This window comes from Oncorhynchus masou, chromosome 19 (assembly GCF_036934945.1).
Source record: "Oncorhynchus masou masou isolate Uvic2021 chromosome 19, UVic_Omas_1.1, whole genome shotgun sequence".
Lineage (NCBI taxonomy): Eukaryota > Metazoa > Chordata > Actinopteri > Salmoniformes > Salmonidae > Oncorhynchus > Oncorhynchus masou.
In genome coordinates, this window is record NC_088230.1 from 4164807 (window position 1) to 4182286 (window position 17480).

At 43.5% G+C, this 17480-nt stretch overlaps 1 protein-coding gene across 1 annotated transcript in view; it reads right to left on the reverse strand.

Moving 5' to 3' along the window:
- Positions 1 to 17480, reverse strand: part of LOC135505725 (ATPase family AAA domain-containing protein 2B-like) — a 121914-nt gene that overhangs the window by 77335 nt on the left and 27099 nt on the right. The window contains exons 12-20 of the mRNA XM_064924799.1: positions 16735 to 16823; positions 16462 to 16621; positions 14986 to 15076; positions 14773 to 14884; positions 14312 to 14511; positions 11361 to 11499; positions 9133 to 9319; positions 8838 to 9023; positions 3351 to 3486 (exon numbers count right to left, since the gene is read on the reverse strand). Coding sequence (XP_064780871.1) covers positions 3351 to 3486; positions 8838 to 9023; positions 9133 to 9319; positions 11361 to 11499; positions 14312 to 14511; positions 14773 to 14884; positions 14986 to 15076; positions 16462 to 16621; positions 16735 to 16823 — 1300 coding nt within the window. The remainder of the gene's footprint in view (positions 1 to 3350; positions 3487 to 8837; positions 9024 to 9132; positions 9320 to 11360; positions 11500 to 14311; positions 14512 to 14772; positions 14885 to 14985; positions 15077 to 16461; positions 16622 to 16734; positions 16824 to 17480) is intronic.

Consider the following 17480-nt stretch of genomic DNA (forward strand, 5'->3'; position numbering starts at 1 on the left):
CCCGATTTCAGACCACGGGTAAGGTTTAGCTACCTGCATTTTCAGATACTACACATTTCTATTTTTGACAGTCTGTCAGCTAGCTAGATATGTCTTAACAAAAAATACTAATTTTAGTGTGCCAGAGCACAGAAAAACTGATGAATATATGAACGCTCAACACCCATTGAATATAGCCTGTGTCAGTAAACGTTGGCAAAAAAAGTGTAATTAAATTGCTGCCAGCAGCACAGTTAGTCACCAACGCACTGGATCACATGAAAAACAGCCTAACGAGCTCTGCTAGGGTAAGTTAAATGGTCAGAGTTGGGTGTTCTCTCATTATGTGTCTGGAAGTAGCTAGCAAGCTAGCCAATGTTAGCCAGTTAGGTTGGGCGCTTGACTTACCGCTGTGAGGTCAGAACGTTCGGATTAACCCTACAAAATCGTCTAGAGCTTCCAGTGAGCGCTCTGAACGCAAAACGCTCTGAATTTATAAACGGACGATCTAACAGCACAGTTGCAGTCAACAACACTCTGGATAACATAAAAGCCTAACCAGCACTGCTGGGGGAGTAATGTTCAGTGAGCTGTTCTCTCTCACTTAGAAGCCTGGAAGTAGCTAGCAATTAGTACAGAACTTGGATCAACCATTAAAGAGATGGGTGGGGCTAAAGATGTTTTTATTTTTTATTGAACCTTTATTTAACTAGGCAAGTCAGTTAAGAACAAATTATTATTTACAATGACAGCCTAGGAACAGTGGATTAACTGCCTTTTTCAGGGGCAGAACGACAGATTTGAACCTGGTCAGCTCAGGGATCCGATCTAGCAACCTTGCGGTTACTGGCCCAACGCTCTAACCACTTGGCTACCTGACGCTTAAGAGGGTGTGAATGATGCTGAATGTGTGTAGACAAAGGGCTCTTTAATAGTAGTACCAAAACATTCAAAGGTAATTTTCTCAAAAGTGAGTTTACAAGTTTGTCAACTATCAGAGCAAAATTACTTTCCCATTGTTCCTCAATTGTAAGTGAGGAAAACTTTGTTACATAAGACCGATTTGAGCAACAAATCGTTTGGAGAAAATATCCTTTATTTTCAATTGTATTCATAATACTATAAAATAATGCCATGGAATTCTAAGCAAATCTTGTCTGCTAAATGAACTAATTGCCAGGGCCATTGCATAAGGACGACTCAGAATATGCTATTCTGTTCTTCTGAAATAAGCTAGATGTTCTTCATATCATGTTTCTTTGGACCGGTCTAAAATAAACAATGGATTTAATGTGATGGTGTAGACTATATTAAATGGATTTATTCTACTTTGTAAAATGTACATCTTCCAAAGGTCTGCATCAGTGGCTTTGTAGGCTGTGTGGAAGCCGGAGATGCTAAACGTGTTTATGTTAATGTTTCCGTGAGACCACCAGTTATTTGCATGACAATCACCGACTGACAAAATGTCATGACTGCTACAGCCCAAGTTGGGGATTCAGCACAGTCTAGTTGTTACACACGGTGCTTACTCTCCCTTTGCCGCTCCTCTTCTGGTCCACTAGCCCCAGGCGCCTTCCAACATTGTTAGCCCTGCTTCACATTAGCATCATTGTCTGTGAGTGTAATCATGGGTAATAACTGTGTAATCATAGCTAACTGTGCTCCGTTCACAGCGGGCTCCCTCTCTCCCACTTGAATCTCCCCAGCCTCCCCCTAAACTCCCCATCCCTACAAGCAGCCCCTGATGGAAGTAGGGCTGCTGTTTTATTCACGGGGAACCCCCGAAGAGAGCGGGGACCCATGCCTAACATCAATATGGCTATGCGAGCCGTGTGTGTCAGAATACGTGTGTGTGTGTGTGTGGGACCCCTGCCTTGCATCAATGAGGATGCTGAAATCGGCGTTGCTTGCTGTATTTCCATTTGAAAGCGGAGTGCCATCATGGAAGCCCCGGTGGACCACTCTCTCACACTGAGAAGGAACAGATGGAAAGGGAGGTTGGGGAAGAGAATAGTTAGGTGAATGGTAGGGGGAAATGGAGGCGAGAGTATGGCGGGATGAGGGAGTGGAGGAGAGAGAGTTTGAAAGGAGAATATGGTAGCGGGACATGGGGAGAGCGCCGTGGAGTACTACAGGGAGGAGAGTATGGTAGCGGGACATGGGGAGAGTGCCGTGGAGTACTACAGGGAGGAGAGTGCCGTGGAGTACTACAGGAAGGAGAGTATGGTAGCGGGACATGGGGAGCGCGCCATGGAGTACTACAGGAAGGATAGTATGGTAGCGGGACATGGGGAGAGTGCCGTGGAGTACTACAGGAAGGAGAGTATGGTAGCGGGACATGGGGAGAGTGCCGTGGAGTACTACAGGAAGGAGAGTATGGTAGCGGGACATGGGGAGAGTGCCGTGGAGTACTACAGGAAGGAGAGTATGGTAGCGGGACATGGGGAGAGCGCCATGGAGTACTACAGGAAGGATAGTATGGTAGCGGGACATGGGGAGAGTGCCGTGGAGTACTACAGCAAGGAGAGTATGGTAGCGGGACATGGGGAGAGCGCCGTGGAGTACTACAGGAAGGAGAGTATGGTAGCGGGACATGGGGAGAGCGCCGTGGAGTACTACGTTCCTACTAGTCTGGTCAAATTCAATTATCTAGGAATGTATATTTTTCAAGTGAAGCAAAAATCTAGCAATGATTCAACAGCTCAGAGAATTGAGTTGTACGGTGGTTACTGCGTTTGAGCAATGTGTGCATCAGGAGAGGGGCACTGTCTATGGGGTTGCTAACAACCGAACGCATCTGGCTTTCAGGGGAAATGGAGAACTCCTGACTTCCACTTTTAGACGTTAACAAGGCGACACTCCATCTTAACCATTCCACATTTACTGGATTGGTTCAAGAGTGCAAAGAGAAGAGAACATCCCGTGACAGTTTTATTTGTTCATTTTTTATTTATTTTTTATTTTACCTTTATTTTACTAGGCAAGTCAGTTAAGAACAAAATCTTATTTTCAATGACGGCCCAGGAACAGTGGGTTAACTGCCTGTTCAGGGGCAGAACGACAGATTTGTACCTTGTCAGCTTGGGGGTTTGAACTTGCAACCTTTCGGTTACTTGTCCAACGCTCTAACCACTAGGCTGGACCATCGTCAGGACCAGAAAGGAATGCCACTCAGGAGTTTATTTTTTGCCTGCTACTTTAGGTTAGGAGAGAGAACAGAAAGGCGCGATAAAACTAAGATTAAAATGACTTTTCTCTCAGCACCCCACTGAGAACGGTGTCAGGTCAACATTGTAAAAGCTCGGTTGGAATGTGATACAGTATTACACGTGTGTGTATTTGCGTATGCTTGTATGAATTCATAGTACCTTTGTGTCTCCTGTGGGATGGCGCTCGAGCAGCCTGTACCAGTAGCAGGTCCATGAAGAACCTTCGTCTGTCCTCCTCTCCAGGTGAAGACAGACTGACCACCTCCCCGTACGTCGTCTGGAACATCAACTTCACCTGGGAGAGACAATAAGAACCATATCAACAAAAACCGCAGAACCGTCTCATTTACGCGATAGCCAATGGATGTGTGTCTGGCGTATGGAATCAGAATAATTTTCTTGGATTTGCCTAGACTTTACTTAAGTAATATTGATGTTTTGAAGAGCTAAGCAAATGTAATATTGACGACAGTTTTGTTGTAATTTTCAGTGGTAGCAGCAGACAGGTGTTGAATTAAGTTAGTAGAGCAATGCTTTCAACCTATTAAACAAAGGTTCGCCCACTTTGTCGTGAATTTAATATGAGAGCATGTTCTATGAATAGCAGTGAGCAGGGCTCTAAAGTGTGACAAATTTGATCACATATGCAACAAAATATTTTGCTGTGATACCTGGAATTAAATTTGGGGAGCACCAGTGCGACGAATGGTGTTTTCACATAGTCCTCTTTAAAATAACCAATCTCAGTCCTCTTTAAAGTGAAAGCTAAATAACTCAGTTCCCTTTGTATTCACACTGCCCTTGAATGAGTACTCACTCTTTTGCCAGTTCACTTCAACTATATTGTAGACCAAGTCCTGGTTGCATTCACATTGCTATGTTTAGAAAGGAACCACTATCTTTTTCCAACATGCAGGTTTTTAGAAAGTGCAGGACAACCCACTCAATCAGGATGTTTTATCGGACAGCTAGATACCTACTTACTTTTTGGAAGCTAATAAATTGCATTTATTTAAAATGAGACATAATAATTGTAATCAGAAGATACTATTAAACATGTACATTTGATTGGTAACAGAATAAATAACAATAGAATAAGTGCAGAATAAATAATGCTGTAATTGTAAATTGTACATCCAAGGTCGGCCCCTTTAAGAGCTAGAAAAGACTTCGTACCCCATGTTGTCTTTTGTACCCAAATATGCTGTCTCACACCATTCAATCCCCCCAATCAATAAACAGCTTATGAAGCGCTCTTAGCCTATAGATCACATATTGCAAACAAATAATCTCTCCTAAAAACTCCACACTTTTGAATTTCTGTGCGTCCTTGACAAATCACTAAATCGAATAAAATAAAAATTTCTGCGAACCTGCACATCATCTTATCTCTCTTGTGGCACCAATGTGGCAGGGGAAAGAGTGTTGCAGTAGTCTAGTGTATGGCTTGGGAATAATGACAAGCAAACCTGGGGAGTTTTCCAAATAAGTCAGTTCTTCAAATTTCTGCCCTGGTCAACTATAAGTGCTGCTATTTTGAAGTGAAAACATCTAGGAGCAACAACGGCTCAGTTGTGAAGTGGTAGGCCACACAAGCTCACAGAATGGGACTGGTGCGTGACGAAGCAAAAAAGTTGTCTGTCCTCGGTTGCAACACTCGCTAGTGAGTTCCAAACTGCCTCTGGAAGCAACGTCAGCACAACAACTGTTCGCAGGGAGCTTCATGAAATGGGTTTCCATGGCTGAGCAGTCAAGCCCAAGATCAACATACGCAATACCAAGCGTCAGCTAGAGTGTCGCAGCCATTGAACTCCGGAGCAATGGAAATGCATTCTGTGGAGTGATGAATCACGCTTCACCATCTGGCAGTCCGACGGACGAATCTGGGTTTGGCGGATACCAGGAGAACACTACCTGCCCGAAAGTAAAGTTTGGTGGAGGTGGAATAATGTATGGGGCTATTTTTTATGGTTCCGGCTAGGTCCCTTAGCTGTAGTGAAGGGAAATCTTAATGCAACAGTATACAATACGATTCTGTGCTTCCAACTTTGTGGCAACCATTTGGGAAAGGCCCTTCCCCGTGACAATGCCCCGTGCACAAAGCGAGGTCCATACAGAAATGGTTTGTCGAGATCGATGTGGAAGAACTTGACTGGCCTGTACAGAACTCTGACCTCAACCCCATCAAACACCTTGGGGTTGAATTGGAACACGGACCGTGAGCCAGGCCTAATTGCCCATCATCAGTGCCTGACCTCACTAATGCACTTGTGGCTAAATGGAAACAAGTCCCAGCAGCAATGTTCCAACATCTAGTGGAAAGCCTTCCCAGAAGAGTGGAGGCTGTTATCATAGCAAAGGTGGGGGGGAACTCCATATTAATGCTCATGATTTAGGAATGAGATGTTTGACAAGCAGTTTTCCACATACTTTTGGTCCTGTCGTGTAGTTTGTACTAGCATTCAAAGTGGTTTTGAATATACTGACTCAACAAGACAAACAACCAGTTAGGCCAAAAAGTCATGACACTTCAGGGGGGGGGGTCATTCAAAGGTCACAGCCAAGTCAGCTCAAGTTACCGACCTGGTATTGAACCCCAGTCAGTTACACGATTAGAGACCACGTTAGCAAACTGAGCTAAAGCCTAGGTGTTAATATTGGGAGCTAATAGAAGTCTTCGGGTCTCAGGAAAGGTTACTCATCTGGCAGGCATAGTTAAACGACTGTATAGTACACAACTCTAGACTTCCAATCACTGTGCAGAATACATTGAGGGCGGGCTCACACAGCTTCTATTCCACAGCCTGCGGTTCACTTCCTACCATGCCTTCCTCAGTTCCACACATTGATCCTCGTTCTTTGACAAGTTTGTTTGTTTTCTCCGTTCCCCTCTGTTCTCCGGTCTTTCTTGGCCCAGAGATTCCTTGACAAGGAAAGGAGAAAACGAGGGAAGGAGAAAGGGAGCATGGTAGGCAGGGAGAAAGGGAGACAGAGCACAGCACACACCAGCTAATGATTTTACTCCTGCATGGTCAAGGCTGTGGGGTATGGAGGGATGGGTGGAGAGAGAGGGATGAACAGAGGAGAGGGAGGGAGGAGAGGGCTCTCTGGCTGAGGATCAGCAGAACAGTAAAGCCAAGCAGAGCCTCTACTGCTCTGGAAGAATAACCAATCCTCTGGTCTGCTAAATTACAAAAGGTATTTATGTCTCCCTAATTCTTTGCTTCCCCAGCCCTCTCCCTGCTTAATTCTCTCCTTCCCTCTTCTTGCTCCTTCACTCCAGCTCCTCATTTTCTCTATAGAACAAGTGAGAGGGCTGCCACTTAATGAGACTCATATGAATGGATCCATAAACAAATATTGAAAAGGGAAAGGGACAATAGAGAGATGATTCGGTATTGCTGATTGTGTGTGGCGTGCTCAATTGCTCCATTGAATTACAGCTCGAATATGGCCTCTGCGTCAGCTAAAACATTAGTACAAAGAGAGCAATTACCTTCACGCCCTCTCCAGGCGACATGATTGGAGAGGGCATTCATTGTTTTCTAAGAACCCAAAATGGACTCTTCATTTCACACTTTAAAGGACTCAAACAAAGAAACTGAAACATAGCGCGTCACTGTCTGTTGCCATTGTTTTCAATGACAGCGGAGATCTATGGTGTCTCTCAGGACTTTACGACAGAGACATATACATGCCGTACTTCAAAAGCAGCTAGTGCTCATTGATTGGTTTATTGATCGGAGATGAACTAATCAATGGTCTCACCCCCATACTTGTGTTGGGCTTTACAATCTCTTGAGAATAGAATAGCATGGATTAAGTGAAGAGGTTGTGCCTGCTGTTGATGCGTTTTGAAACACACTCCTGCCATCACCACATGCTTCTGCCAGCTCCACGGGTGGGGGATATGCGAGAGAGAGTGAGAGCGAGCGACAGGGATGATTCGACAAAGGTGTGACAACACTGGCAGACCACCAGAGCACACACACTGGGACTCGCGCTGCCTCTGAAGCCCAGCTATGAGTCACTCGGATCGGGCACAAAAAAACCTACAGGCACCTCTAACCCACAACCTCCATACTTCTACCCACCTCTTGCTCGGCTTGAAAGCACTGTGTTCAGCCTCCGAGACCGCTTACCAGCCACGCCCCACCTCCATTACTTCAAATACCACCACTCTACCTCCAGCTCACCCATCCTAGCTCCAGCCCAGATGTGAGGACATGGATCCCTGACATGGAGGATGCATGCACTCAAAGACTTGGTCTCTATTGGTTGGCATAACTGTAGGTAGTCTACTCGTGATGTATTGCTTGTTTATTTTTTGCATTCAAGGCACTATGAGATTGTTAATCATAACACAAATCCCAAAAGCAAATCAGGGGGAAAAAAATAGATTTATTTGAGAAGGACAAATCACAGATGCTATGCTGGGAAGCAGATGTTCCATCTTCCCTGTCCTCAGTTTTTCTCCACAGAACAAAGAAACAGGATGCCACTGATAAACCCCCCCCACCCTAGCCTGGAGTAGACAAATCAGAAGTCCTTGCAGTATAACTGGGCCAATGGCCAAATAACAAGTATCCTGCTCCAGACTCAATGTACAGACCAATGAAAACATGGCACACGTAGCTCTGAGTTCAGGACTGATATTCCACAGATTCTAAAACAACTGAACCAACTATTTCCATTGACAATTCCCTATTGACCATGAGAACGCTAGTCTTTTGCGTTGTGAATTTATATTCAAAATATTCTTACAAGATGATGAAAATCACTAAAGAAATTTAATAAATTATTATTATTATTATGTGCTGGGGAGACTAGCAGCTGGGACCACCTGCCTTCCCCCACTCTGTCACTCTCACCATCCGTTGTTCTTTCCCTGCCCATCCCTCTCTATTCCTTCTCTCCCATGCTGGTACTGTAAGAGTGGTGGTGGTCTGTTGGCTGTGTAGGGATGACACCCCATGTCAAGGAGTGTTGCTGAGAGGACAGCTGTCACCTTTGTGTGCCAGAACACCACAACACACTATGACCATCTAAACCCAGTGCCAGAACACCCCCGTTGTAGACCGATAGACCGACAAAGAGCAAGAGAGAGAGTGAAAGACAGGAGAGAGAGCAACACCGACAGACAGAGCGAGAGACACTGAGCAAGAGCCGCACACAGATACAGGAGGGGGGGCGCACACAGATACGGGGGGAGAGCAGACATTCAACTTACTCTTGAAAGTTGAAATATTTTGAAATTGCACCTTGTGCATTCTACTTGGGTAGTGCATCAGGAGTTCTCCTTGTCATATGTCAGTCACTGCAGGACTTAGATAGCGATTTATAACGTGTCAACTATTTTGTTGTCTTATTTGTGTTCATGTGACTCAAACATTACAAATAAGCTTTAAACAGCAATGGTGCCACCCCCCCAGAGTGAAAAGGTTTGGGAACCACTGAGCTAGAAGACCACTTCCCTCTCTCTCATTTGGTTCTTTCTTTATTCCCATTCTAATCCCCGATGAGTGGACTAACTCAGATAGCACTCTGCATAGTGGGAGAAGGGATTGACAGATGTAGGGAGAGAGACAGAAGGACAGGGTGGAGTGAGAGGAAATATGATGAAGGACTTGTGTGTGTTCAGCCTACCTCCTGTGGTAGCTGTGTGTAGCACGTCTCTGTGGTGGCGAGGATGAGGAGGGGGGTGAAAGAGGGGACGTCCTGGAGTAGAGAGAAGAAGGTGTTCTTCACCGTGTCGCTGACCGAATCCCACCAATCACAGATGTGGGGCATGAACACCACACTGGGCACGCTCCGACACGCCTCACGGAACACCTGGAACACACAGCCAGACATCATACATTTGCGATGAGTATATTCTGGCCTAAAACAGATGCAATGATATATGTGTGGTAGGGGTGTGGAACACACGCATGCATGTTACCTGAGCGCAGGACTCCTCGGGTGTCTTGGCGCTGACAGAGTAGAGTGTGGGCAAGTCTAGGAGGTGGACAGACAGCTTGTCCAGGTGGTGTAACACAGCAGGGGCCAGGTGAGAACTCTGTCCCGAACCGGGGGGACCCGCCAGCAGCAGGCGAGGCCGGTACGACGTGGGCTGGTGAAGGGCTGATCTGGAAGGAAGAGAATCAGCTTCTATCTTTTCAATGTGTTCTTACGTCACCAATTAGGTTATCAGTCCCTAGTTATTTGAGTTTTGATAAAACTGTTAAAGGACTATCATCTCCATAAATAGACTTTTTAATATGATACCAGTAACACAGCAAAACTTTTTTTTGTATTAGACAAAGACACAACTACATGTTTCATCATTTTTTTTGTACTGGTCCCTTGTGGGAAGCAAACCCACAAATTTGGCATCACGGGATAGGAACTCTGCTACTGCTCGGTTTCATCGCTAGGCATCTTTCGAGTTCAACATCATTACATTTGAAATGTTTGATGTCGACATTTTCCAAAGACAGTAATGTATACGCATTAATCAATTATACAATCATGTTGACTTTGGTAAAAAAGCAATCTAACTACATAATGGTAAATCTCTATTGATAAACTGGGTTAATCAATATGTAGCCTAGACAATACAGGTGAAAGCATTGTCTTATTGAGCTTGTTTTGGCTGATTTCATGGGGTTACAGGTGACAATCTGTTTCCCTTCAAATTTGGGACTTATTTAATTCTACTGATCAACAACATATTGCACATTATCACAAAGTATTAGGGTAGTGAATTGTTGTTAGCTTCAGCTGTAAGCTAGCAACGAAAGTTAGTCTACAAAGCTGGAAGCTACTGGTGTCTTCTTCCATTGTTAGGTGTTCTAGCCTATAGTATGAACAGTAATAGTTTCTACATGCCGTGTTGCATTATTCAAGTGTGTCAACTTCAGTGCAGCATGAATGGGAAGCTAACATGATGTAGCCAGGACAGTCTAGCGCAGGGATGGGTAACTTTGATGGGGGTGGGGGCCACAACAAATCTGAACTGATCATGAGGGGCCTCAGTTGCTCGTAGGTCTGCATACCCAGTTAAGAGTTAATTTTGTGCAATTCTACAAATGTTTGCAAAGGACGTAAAGCAAACTGTAGCAGTTTTAAAACTGCAATTCTATATATTTAGCCAGTGGTGGAGAAAAATGTACTGTTTTACAGCTAATTTCCTGCAATTCTTCACAATTTTCAATAGGGAGGGGAGAAATGTTTGCAGTTTTTAATATGATATCCGAGTTGGACTGACTAACAAAATTAATGGGGACCTCCGGCAGGTAATTCTACCATGATAACTACAAGTTTAGATAGCTGAACGCAAGACTAATTTACCAATCTAATTTATTTTTGCTGACATGGGCTAATTGAGTGACCATCAGTGACTGACAAAAGAAACTGCTGTTCAACAACCAAATTTCAAAATGTAACCTTGTGTATTGTACTTTTCTAACACACAACAGTAAATTGAGACAGACAGTTCCTAATTTATTTTAAAATCTGAGGGCCTTCAAAAGGGGGGCTGCGGGACACCCATCCCTGGTCTATAGCTGGCTCTAGCAATTAGTAAGTAGAGAAGGCAATAGGCATGCACGGGGAGCTCGTGCTATAAAGAGGACTACAGCGACATTGATAGACTTGATCCTCTCAATCAGTATACAACATGAGACATGACAGAAGTACCGAAAGTAACAAAGATTCTAGTAGTGAACCATTTTTCATGTTCTAATATTGAAAAAGTACACAAGTTCCAGTATACCGTGAAACACTAATCATCTTTGACCATATTAGCCATCTATATCAGATAGTGCTTCTTAGATCGATGTGAATAAAAAAGAGAACATTAAATCCACCCTGGCCTATATTGGGGGCGTCAGGTAGCCGAGTGGTTAGAGTGTTTGGACAGTAACCGAAAAGAAGCTGGATCGAATCCCCGAGCTGACAAGGTAAAAATCTGTCGTTCTGCCCCTGAACAAGGCAGTTGACCTACCGGGGAACAGTGGGTTGTCATTGTAAATAAGAAGTTGTCCTTAACTGACTTACCTAGTTAAAGGTTAAATAAAAATGTTGATGAGAGGACTGAAGTGGTTTGACTGTCGTTCTACTTGTTGCCATAAGGTGGCATTAAAACACAGGGTAGAGGCTAGCTGCGTGTTCTGTAGTCAGACTCACATGGTGAAGTGTAGGACGGGTGTGTGTGCCGTAGAGGGGTGTGTGTGTGTCTTTGGGGATCCCGGCTGGAGGTCGTAGATGGAGGGAGCTGCTCCATCCGTCTCCTCTTCACTGACCTCTAGCAGGTGATTGTCAACGTCTAGCAGGGAGGAAGGAAGGAAGGACAGGAGGATATACTTGTCAGTCAGACAAACTGTGTGTGTGAAATAAAATGTTGAGATATACAAAAATATGTAGGTAATAGATCAAAATGCATTTAGGCCTAGGCATGGCCAAATTAACAGGCCTTTGAGCAGAACTTGCTCCAGCAAGATTGAAGGCTAGAGAAAGCTCTGGTGTTATTAGCCTGTTTGGGGTAGGGGGCAGCATTTTCACTTTTGGATAAATAGCGTGCCCAAACTGAACTGCCTCCTACTCTGTCCCAGATCCTAATATATGCATATTATTAGTACTGGATAGAAAACACTGAAGTTTCTAAAACTGTTATAATCATGTCGGTGAGTATAACAGAACTTATTTAGCAGGTGAGACCCCGAAGATTAACCATTCAGATTCTTTTTTTTTAAGTCACTGTCTTTTCAATATGTTTTCATGGGGAATCCAGAATTCTAATCTACTTTCCTGCAGTTCCTACTGCTTCCACTGGATGTCAACAGTTTGTAGAAATTGGTTGAAGTTTTTCCTTTGTGTAATGAAGAAGTGCCATAGCTCAGAACGAACGTCACTTCATGTGTACCTTTTGATAGAGGCGCGTAACCAGAAAAGTAGCGTCAGTTTGTTTTGCATCCTTTCACTCCCTCTTGAATCCTCTGTCTCGCTGCTAACAGCCACATCCCATCTTCAATTTGATCGATTATATACCTCCCTTAGAAATACCTAAAGTTGTATTACAAAAGTAGTTTGAAATGTTTTGGCAAAGTTTACAGGTAGCTTTGCGTAAGTTACCCTGTGCTCGATGTTTTTCTGGATCAAACACGCCAAATAAATGGACATTTTGGATATATATTGACGGAATTAATCAAACAAAAAGGACCATTTGTGATGTTTGTGGGACATATAGGAGTGCCAACAAAAGAAGTTCAAAGGTAAGGCATGATTTATATTTTATTTCTGCGTTTTGTGTCGCGCCTGCAGAGTTGAAATATGCTACTCTCTCATTGTTTACTGTTGTGCTATCATCAGATAATAGCATCTTATGCTTTCGCCAAAAAGTGTTTTTGAAATCTGACATGTTGCCTGGATTCACCACTGGTGAGTGTATAGCTTTAATTTGCTATCTTGCATGTGTAATTTAATGAAAGTTAGATTTTTATAGAAAAGTATTTGAATTTCCCGTTCTGATGATGTGGTATTTGAATTTCGCATCTCTGCCTGGCTATTGGCCATGTGGGACGGATCACCATGCTGTCCCGCTCTTACCCCAGAGAGGTTAATAGAGACATCATGGTTTATTTGGGAGATCGCACTATACCTTCCTCCCTAAATGTCTTTAACAGGGTTCTGTTAAACTTTTTCCACTGGTGCTGCCAACTTTTTCAGTTGATGGCACCCGTGTTTTGCTACTACACACTAATAATGACCTGACCTGTCTCATGATATACCTGCATTCCATACAGCTACAAACCAGGCTAATAATGACTAGGCCATCTTAAATTAGCATGCCCTTGCAGTGCTCGACATTCAGGTAAATTTGCCAGGCCAGTGCCAACTGAGAGATACTGGCCCCCCAATGGTGGAATGAAAAGATTACTGGACACCGGGAAAGCGGATGATGCATGCATAATCTAAATGTCATTTAAATTTGCGGGCTGAGCAAGATGCATATAGCCCAGGGGTCCCCAATAACATTCATCTGTGTGACGATTATGACATTTTGAGTGAATGGTCAGGGAGAACATAGTTTGAAATCATTTGTAAACTGCAAATTGACGGCAAGAATCCCAAACAGATATAGTATTAGACGAAAACCAAATAATTTCAAGCCTTGATTAGCCTACATTTGAATGTGATCACATATGCCTCTGTTCCCAAGGATTCCCATGCATAAACAGATATCCAAAATTAACAATCACACAGAGCTGATTTCCTGGTGATTGTGCAGTCATATGTCAAACAATGAAAACAAAAATAAATAATAATAATGAGAGAGAGACACACAGAGAGAGACAGATGGATACAATGGGTGTTGGGCCAGTATATTTATTCATTTTGCTCTGAAAATATTAAAAAAATGCCCATGGGATGCCTATTGGGGAACCCTGCTATAGCCAATAATGACCAACCGACCATACATAAGTAAGTACAGTTTAACTTGACAATATCATATTTCCATTAATTGTTTGGAGGGGGAAAAATACTAAATACAACCTTGTCACAATCTCAAAAAGGGTGTTATTGTTAGCGATTAAACAGTAAGTTCACACTCAAAATCACACATAGAAAAACTAGACAAATGGGATGTGTTAAGTCCACAACAATGCTTCAACCACATCAGGAGCCCACTTCTGAGGTCTGGGAAGAATAAATTAAAAAGATGGAAGGTGCAGTTGCCCTTTAATTCCATTACACACCGAGCAAGAGGCCGTTCATTTGGCTAGCGGCCTTTTTAACTATACAATGTACAGTGTAGGCAACAAGTGATGGCAGAGTTTGCTAAACAAATGCCCCGCAATGATAAAAATCATGACGTTCTGCCAAGTAGGCCTACTTCACAGTCAACATTTAACTGGAAAGGTTTTTGTAAAAGGCTTTAGAAATTGTTCATTCAAACAGTGCATGATGACTGAAACGCCTATAGCAAAGTTTCTACCAAGACTTTGAATGAAACTTATCAAAAACCTGCTTTGCCTACCCATTGTTGCATACCCTTTGCTGTTTGACTAAATCCTAGGAAAAAGGACCTAATTGTGGCCCTAGCTAAGAGAGAGAGAGGCAAAAGGAGAAAGAATTACCTCCTCTACTCTCCCCGTGCCGTGTTTCTGCATGGGGGAAGACTCGGAGAAGGACCTCCAGCACCGTGGCCAGTGTGTTGGCTAGTAGGGGGCGTATGTTGGGGGCCAGAGCTCGGCCTGGAGGAGCCTGGGCTCTCTGGGAAGCTGGGACGATGGTCCGCAGAGCATGGCTGAAGTCCCCAGGCCCCAGCACGATGGTACTGTTAGACACATAAGATTGATCAATACTTGATCCAAAAGGGAAATTTAGTGTCCACAGATTAAACACATTTCAGGGCGAATTCTAACCTCAAATTAAATCAAATTTTCACTTAGTCATGCTTTGAAGCCAATGGGAGAGACTGCATGAATTGTAACTTAAATTGAAGTCAGAATTCACCCCATACAGACAAGACAATTGATTCCAGTCTATTACTATGTTGTTTTTATTATTTCAGTTTCCTTCTCCTCTGCATGGTTACCTGACGTCCAGCTGCAGCTTAACACTGCTGCCGTAGATCTGGGGGTAGCAACGCCGCAGTGCCACCAGGGCCGCCTCTGTGCAAAGTGCTTTGATGTCTGCGCCACAGTAACCTGGAACAGGGGAGTGGATGGGTTAAATGAATAAACCGAAAAAAGTAGTAGACTAGACATAAAATGTTGAAAACGTTAATAAATGTGAGTTTGTCTCCTACCGACACATTTCTCAGCCAGCTCATTTACAAACTGTTCAGCCAGTCTAGGATTCCAGTCCCGCGTGTGGATCTCAAGGATTTGTCTTCGGGCCTAGAGAATAATACAAAGAAAGAGAGAGACAGACAACACCGACAGACAAAGAGCGAGAGAAATATAGGGATGGAGAGAAAAAGAAAAACATGTTTATTAAAAAAAAAAATGTCACTATCAACCCTGCTCACACCACAGTGGGTTTCTGATCAGCAAGGTCTCTTTGCTGAGCTCTGCCAGCTGAGTGTCTCTGTATTTGGTGTCTCTCTGCTGACAGAAGCATACAGACTAGGCTTTGATTATTCAGAATCTCACTGTGAGGACAAAAGACAGGACTCAACCAATTAGACAGCTCAACGGGTAGAGGGGATTGCTATGCACCACTAGGCTGGGACTCGCACACAGTCAGTCACACACACCACTGGGGTTGGACAACACAAGTAGCTGGGCTGGGACTGACAAACACACACAACTGGGCTTTGACAGACATGCAGACAAACCACTAGGCTGGGACTAAAGTGTGTTGTACACGCTCACCCAGACACACAGGAGCGGTTGGAACACACACTTAAAGGATAAAACTCATACATATACTGAGGAAAAATATAAACAACATGTAAAGTGTTGGTCCCATGTTTCATGAGCCAAGATTTTTAAAAATCCCAGAAATATTTCATATAAACAAAAAGCTTATTGCGCTCCAATTTTGTGCACAAATTTGTTTATATCCTTGTTAGTGAGCATTTATTTGCCAAGATAATCCATCCACCTGACAGGTGTGCCATATCATGTAGCTGATTAAACAGCATGATCATTACACACAGTTGCACCCTGTGCTGAGGGGGGAGGTCAAATGTGCAGTTTTATCACCCAACACAAAGCCACAGAAGTTTCAAGTTTTGAGTGAGCGTGCAATTAGCATGCTGACTGCAGGAATGTCCACCAGAGCTGTTGCCAGAGAAATACATTTTAATTTCTCTACCATAAGCCACCTCCATCGTTTTAGAGAATTTGGCAGTATGTCCAACTGGCCTCACAACCACAAGTAACCACGACAGCCCAGGACCTACATATCTGGCTTCTTCACCTGCGGGACTGTCTGAGGAATATTTCTGTCTGTAATAAAGTCCTTTTGTAGGGAAAAACTCATTCTGATTGACTGGACCTGGCTCCCCAGTGTGTGGGCCTATGGCTGCACCACTGCCCAGTCATGTGAAATCCATAAATGATGGCTTACCAAATGTATTTAAATTGACTGATTTCCTTCCATGAACTGTAACTCAGTAAAATCTTTGAAATCGTTGTGTTGCATTTATATTTTTGTTCAGTATACTATGACAGCCACAGACAAATGATTGGGATTACAGTATAAAACAAGTACCAACAATGTATTTCATACTGTATTCATCGTGCCATAATCCTATACATGATTGCTACTTCCTCACCGTCCTGTCAGGCAGGTTGAAGAGGAACTCCCTGTCAAAGCGTCCAGGTCTCCGTAGAGCAGGATCTATGGAGTCCAGCCTATTGGTAGCACCGATCACCACGATTTCCCCTCGGCTGTCCAGACCATCCATCAATGCCAGCAGAGTGGACACGATGGAGCTTAAGAAGGGAAGGAGAGAGGGAGAGTATGGTCAAAACCATTACTAAAAAAAGATCACATTGTCAGATCACCAAATGGAGATGTCTGACAATACTCTTGCTTCATATAGTACCTGTGTATCTGGTCCTGTCTGCTGGAGCGCACTGGGGCCAGCCCGTCTATTTCATCAAAGAAGATTATGGAGGGCCTCATCAGGTACGCCTGGAAGAGAGCAGAACACACAACATAAGTCTGGGCTAGAGGAGCATAAGCTAGCCTGAACACAGAGTATTCTGGATGGCAACTGGACCAAGTAAGCTCAATATAAATAAACAAGGTATTTAATAAATAATTCCCTACCTGACACTGTCCAACTGATAAGCCTTGGCTCATGTCTAGGGCTGTGCGGTCATGACATTTTGTCAGGCGGTTATTGTCATGCAAAAGACTGCCGGTCTCACAGTAATTGACAGTCAACAAAAACATTTAGCATCTCCAGGCCTCTACGAATGCGCGCCTTTGAAACATCTACAATTTAAAAAGCCCCAAAAATCAATTTAAATGTGTACCATCACAATTAATCCATTATTGATTTTAGGCAGTTCTAAAGAAACATGATATGAAGAAAAAGTATTTTGGAAGAACAGAATACGGGTTGGCCTACTATATGATATCTGGCTATGAGCCATGCCTTAGGCTTGTTCATTTAGCAGACGAGATGGGCTCATAAGTCCCGTGACATTATTTTATATTACATGATGTTATAGTAAGAAGAAAATAATTGAACTTAGTTGAATAAAATAGAAAGTATATTATTTTTTCCATTCCGGAGTGAGTGGCGCATATGAAGTGGCTATGTTGAGCGCAAAAGTTATCATT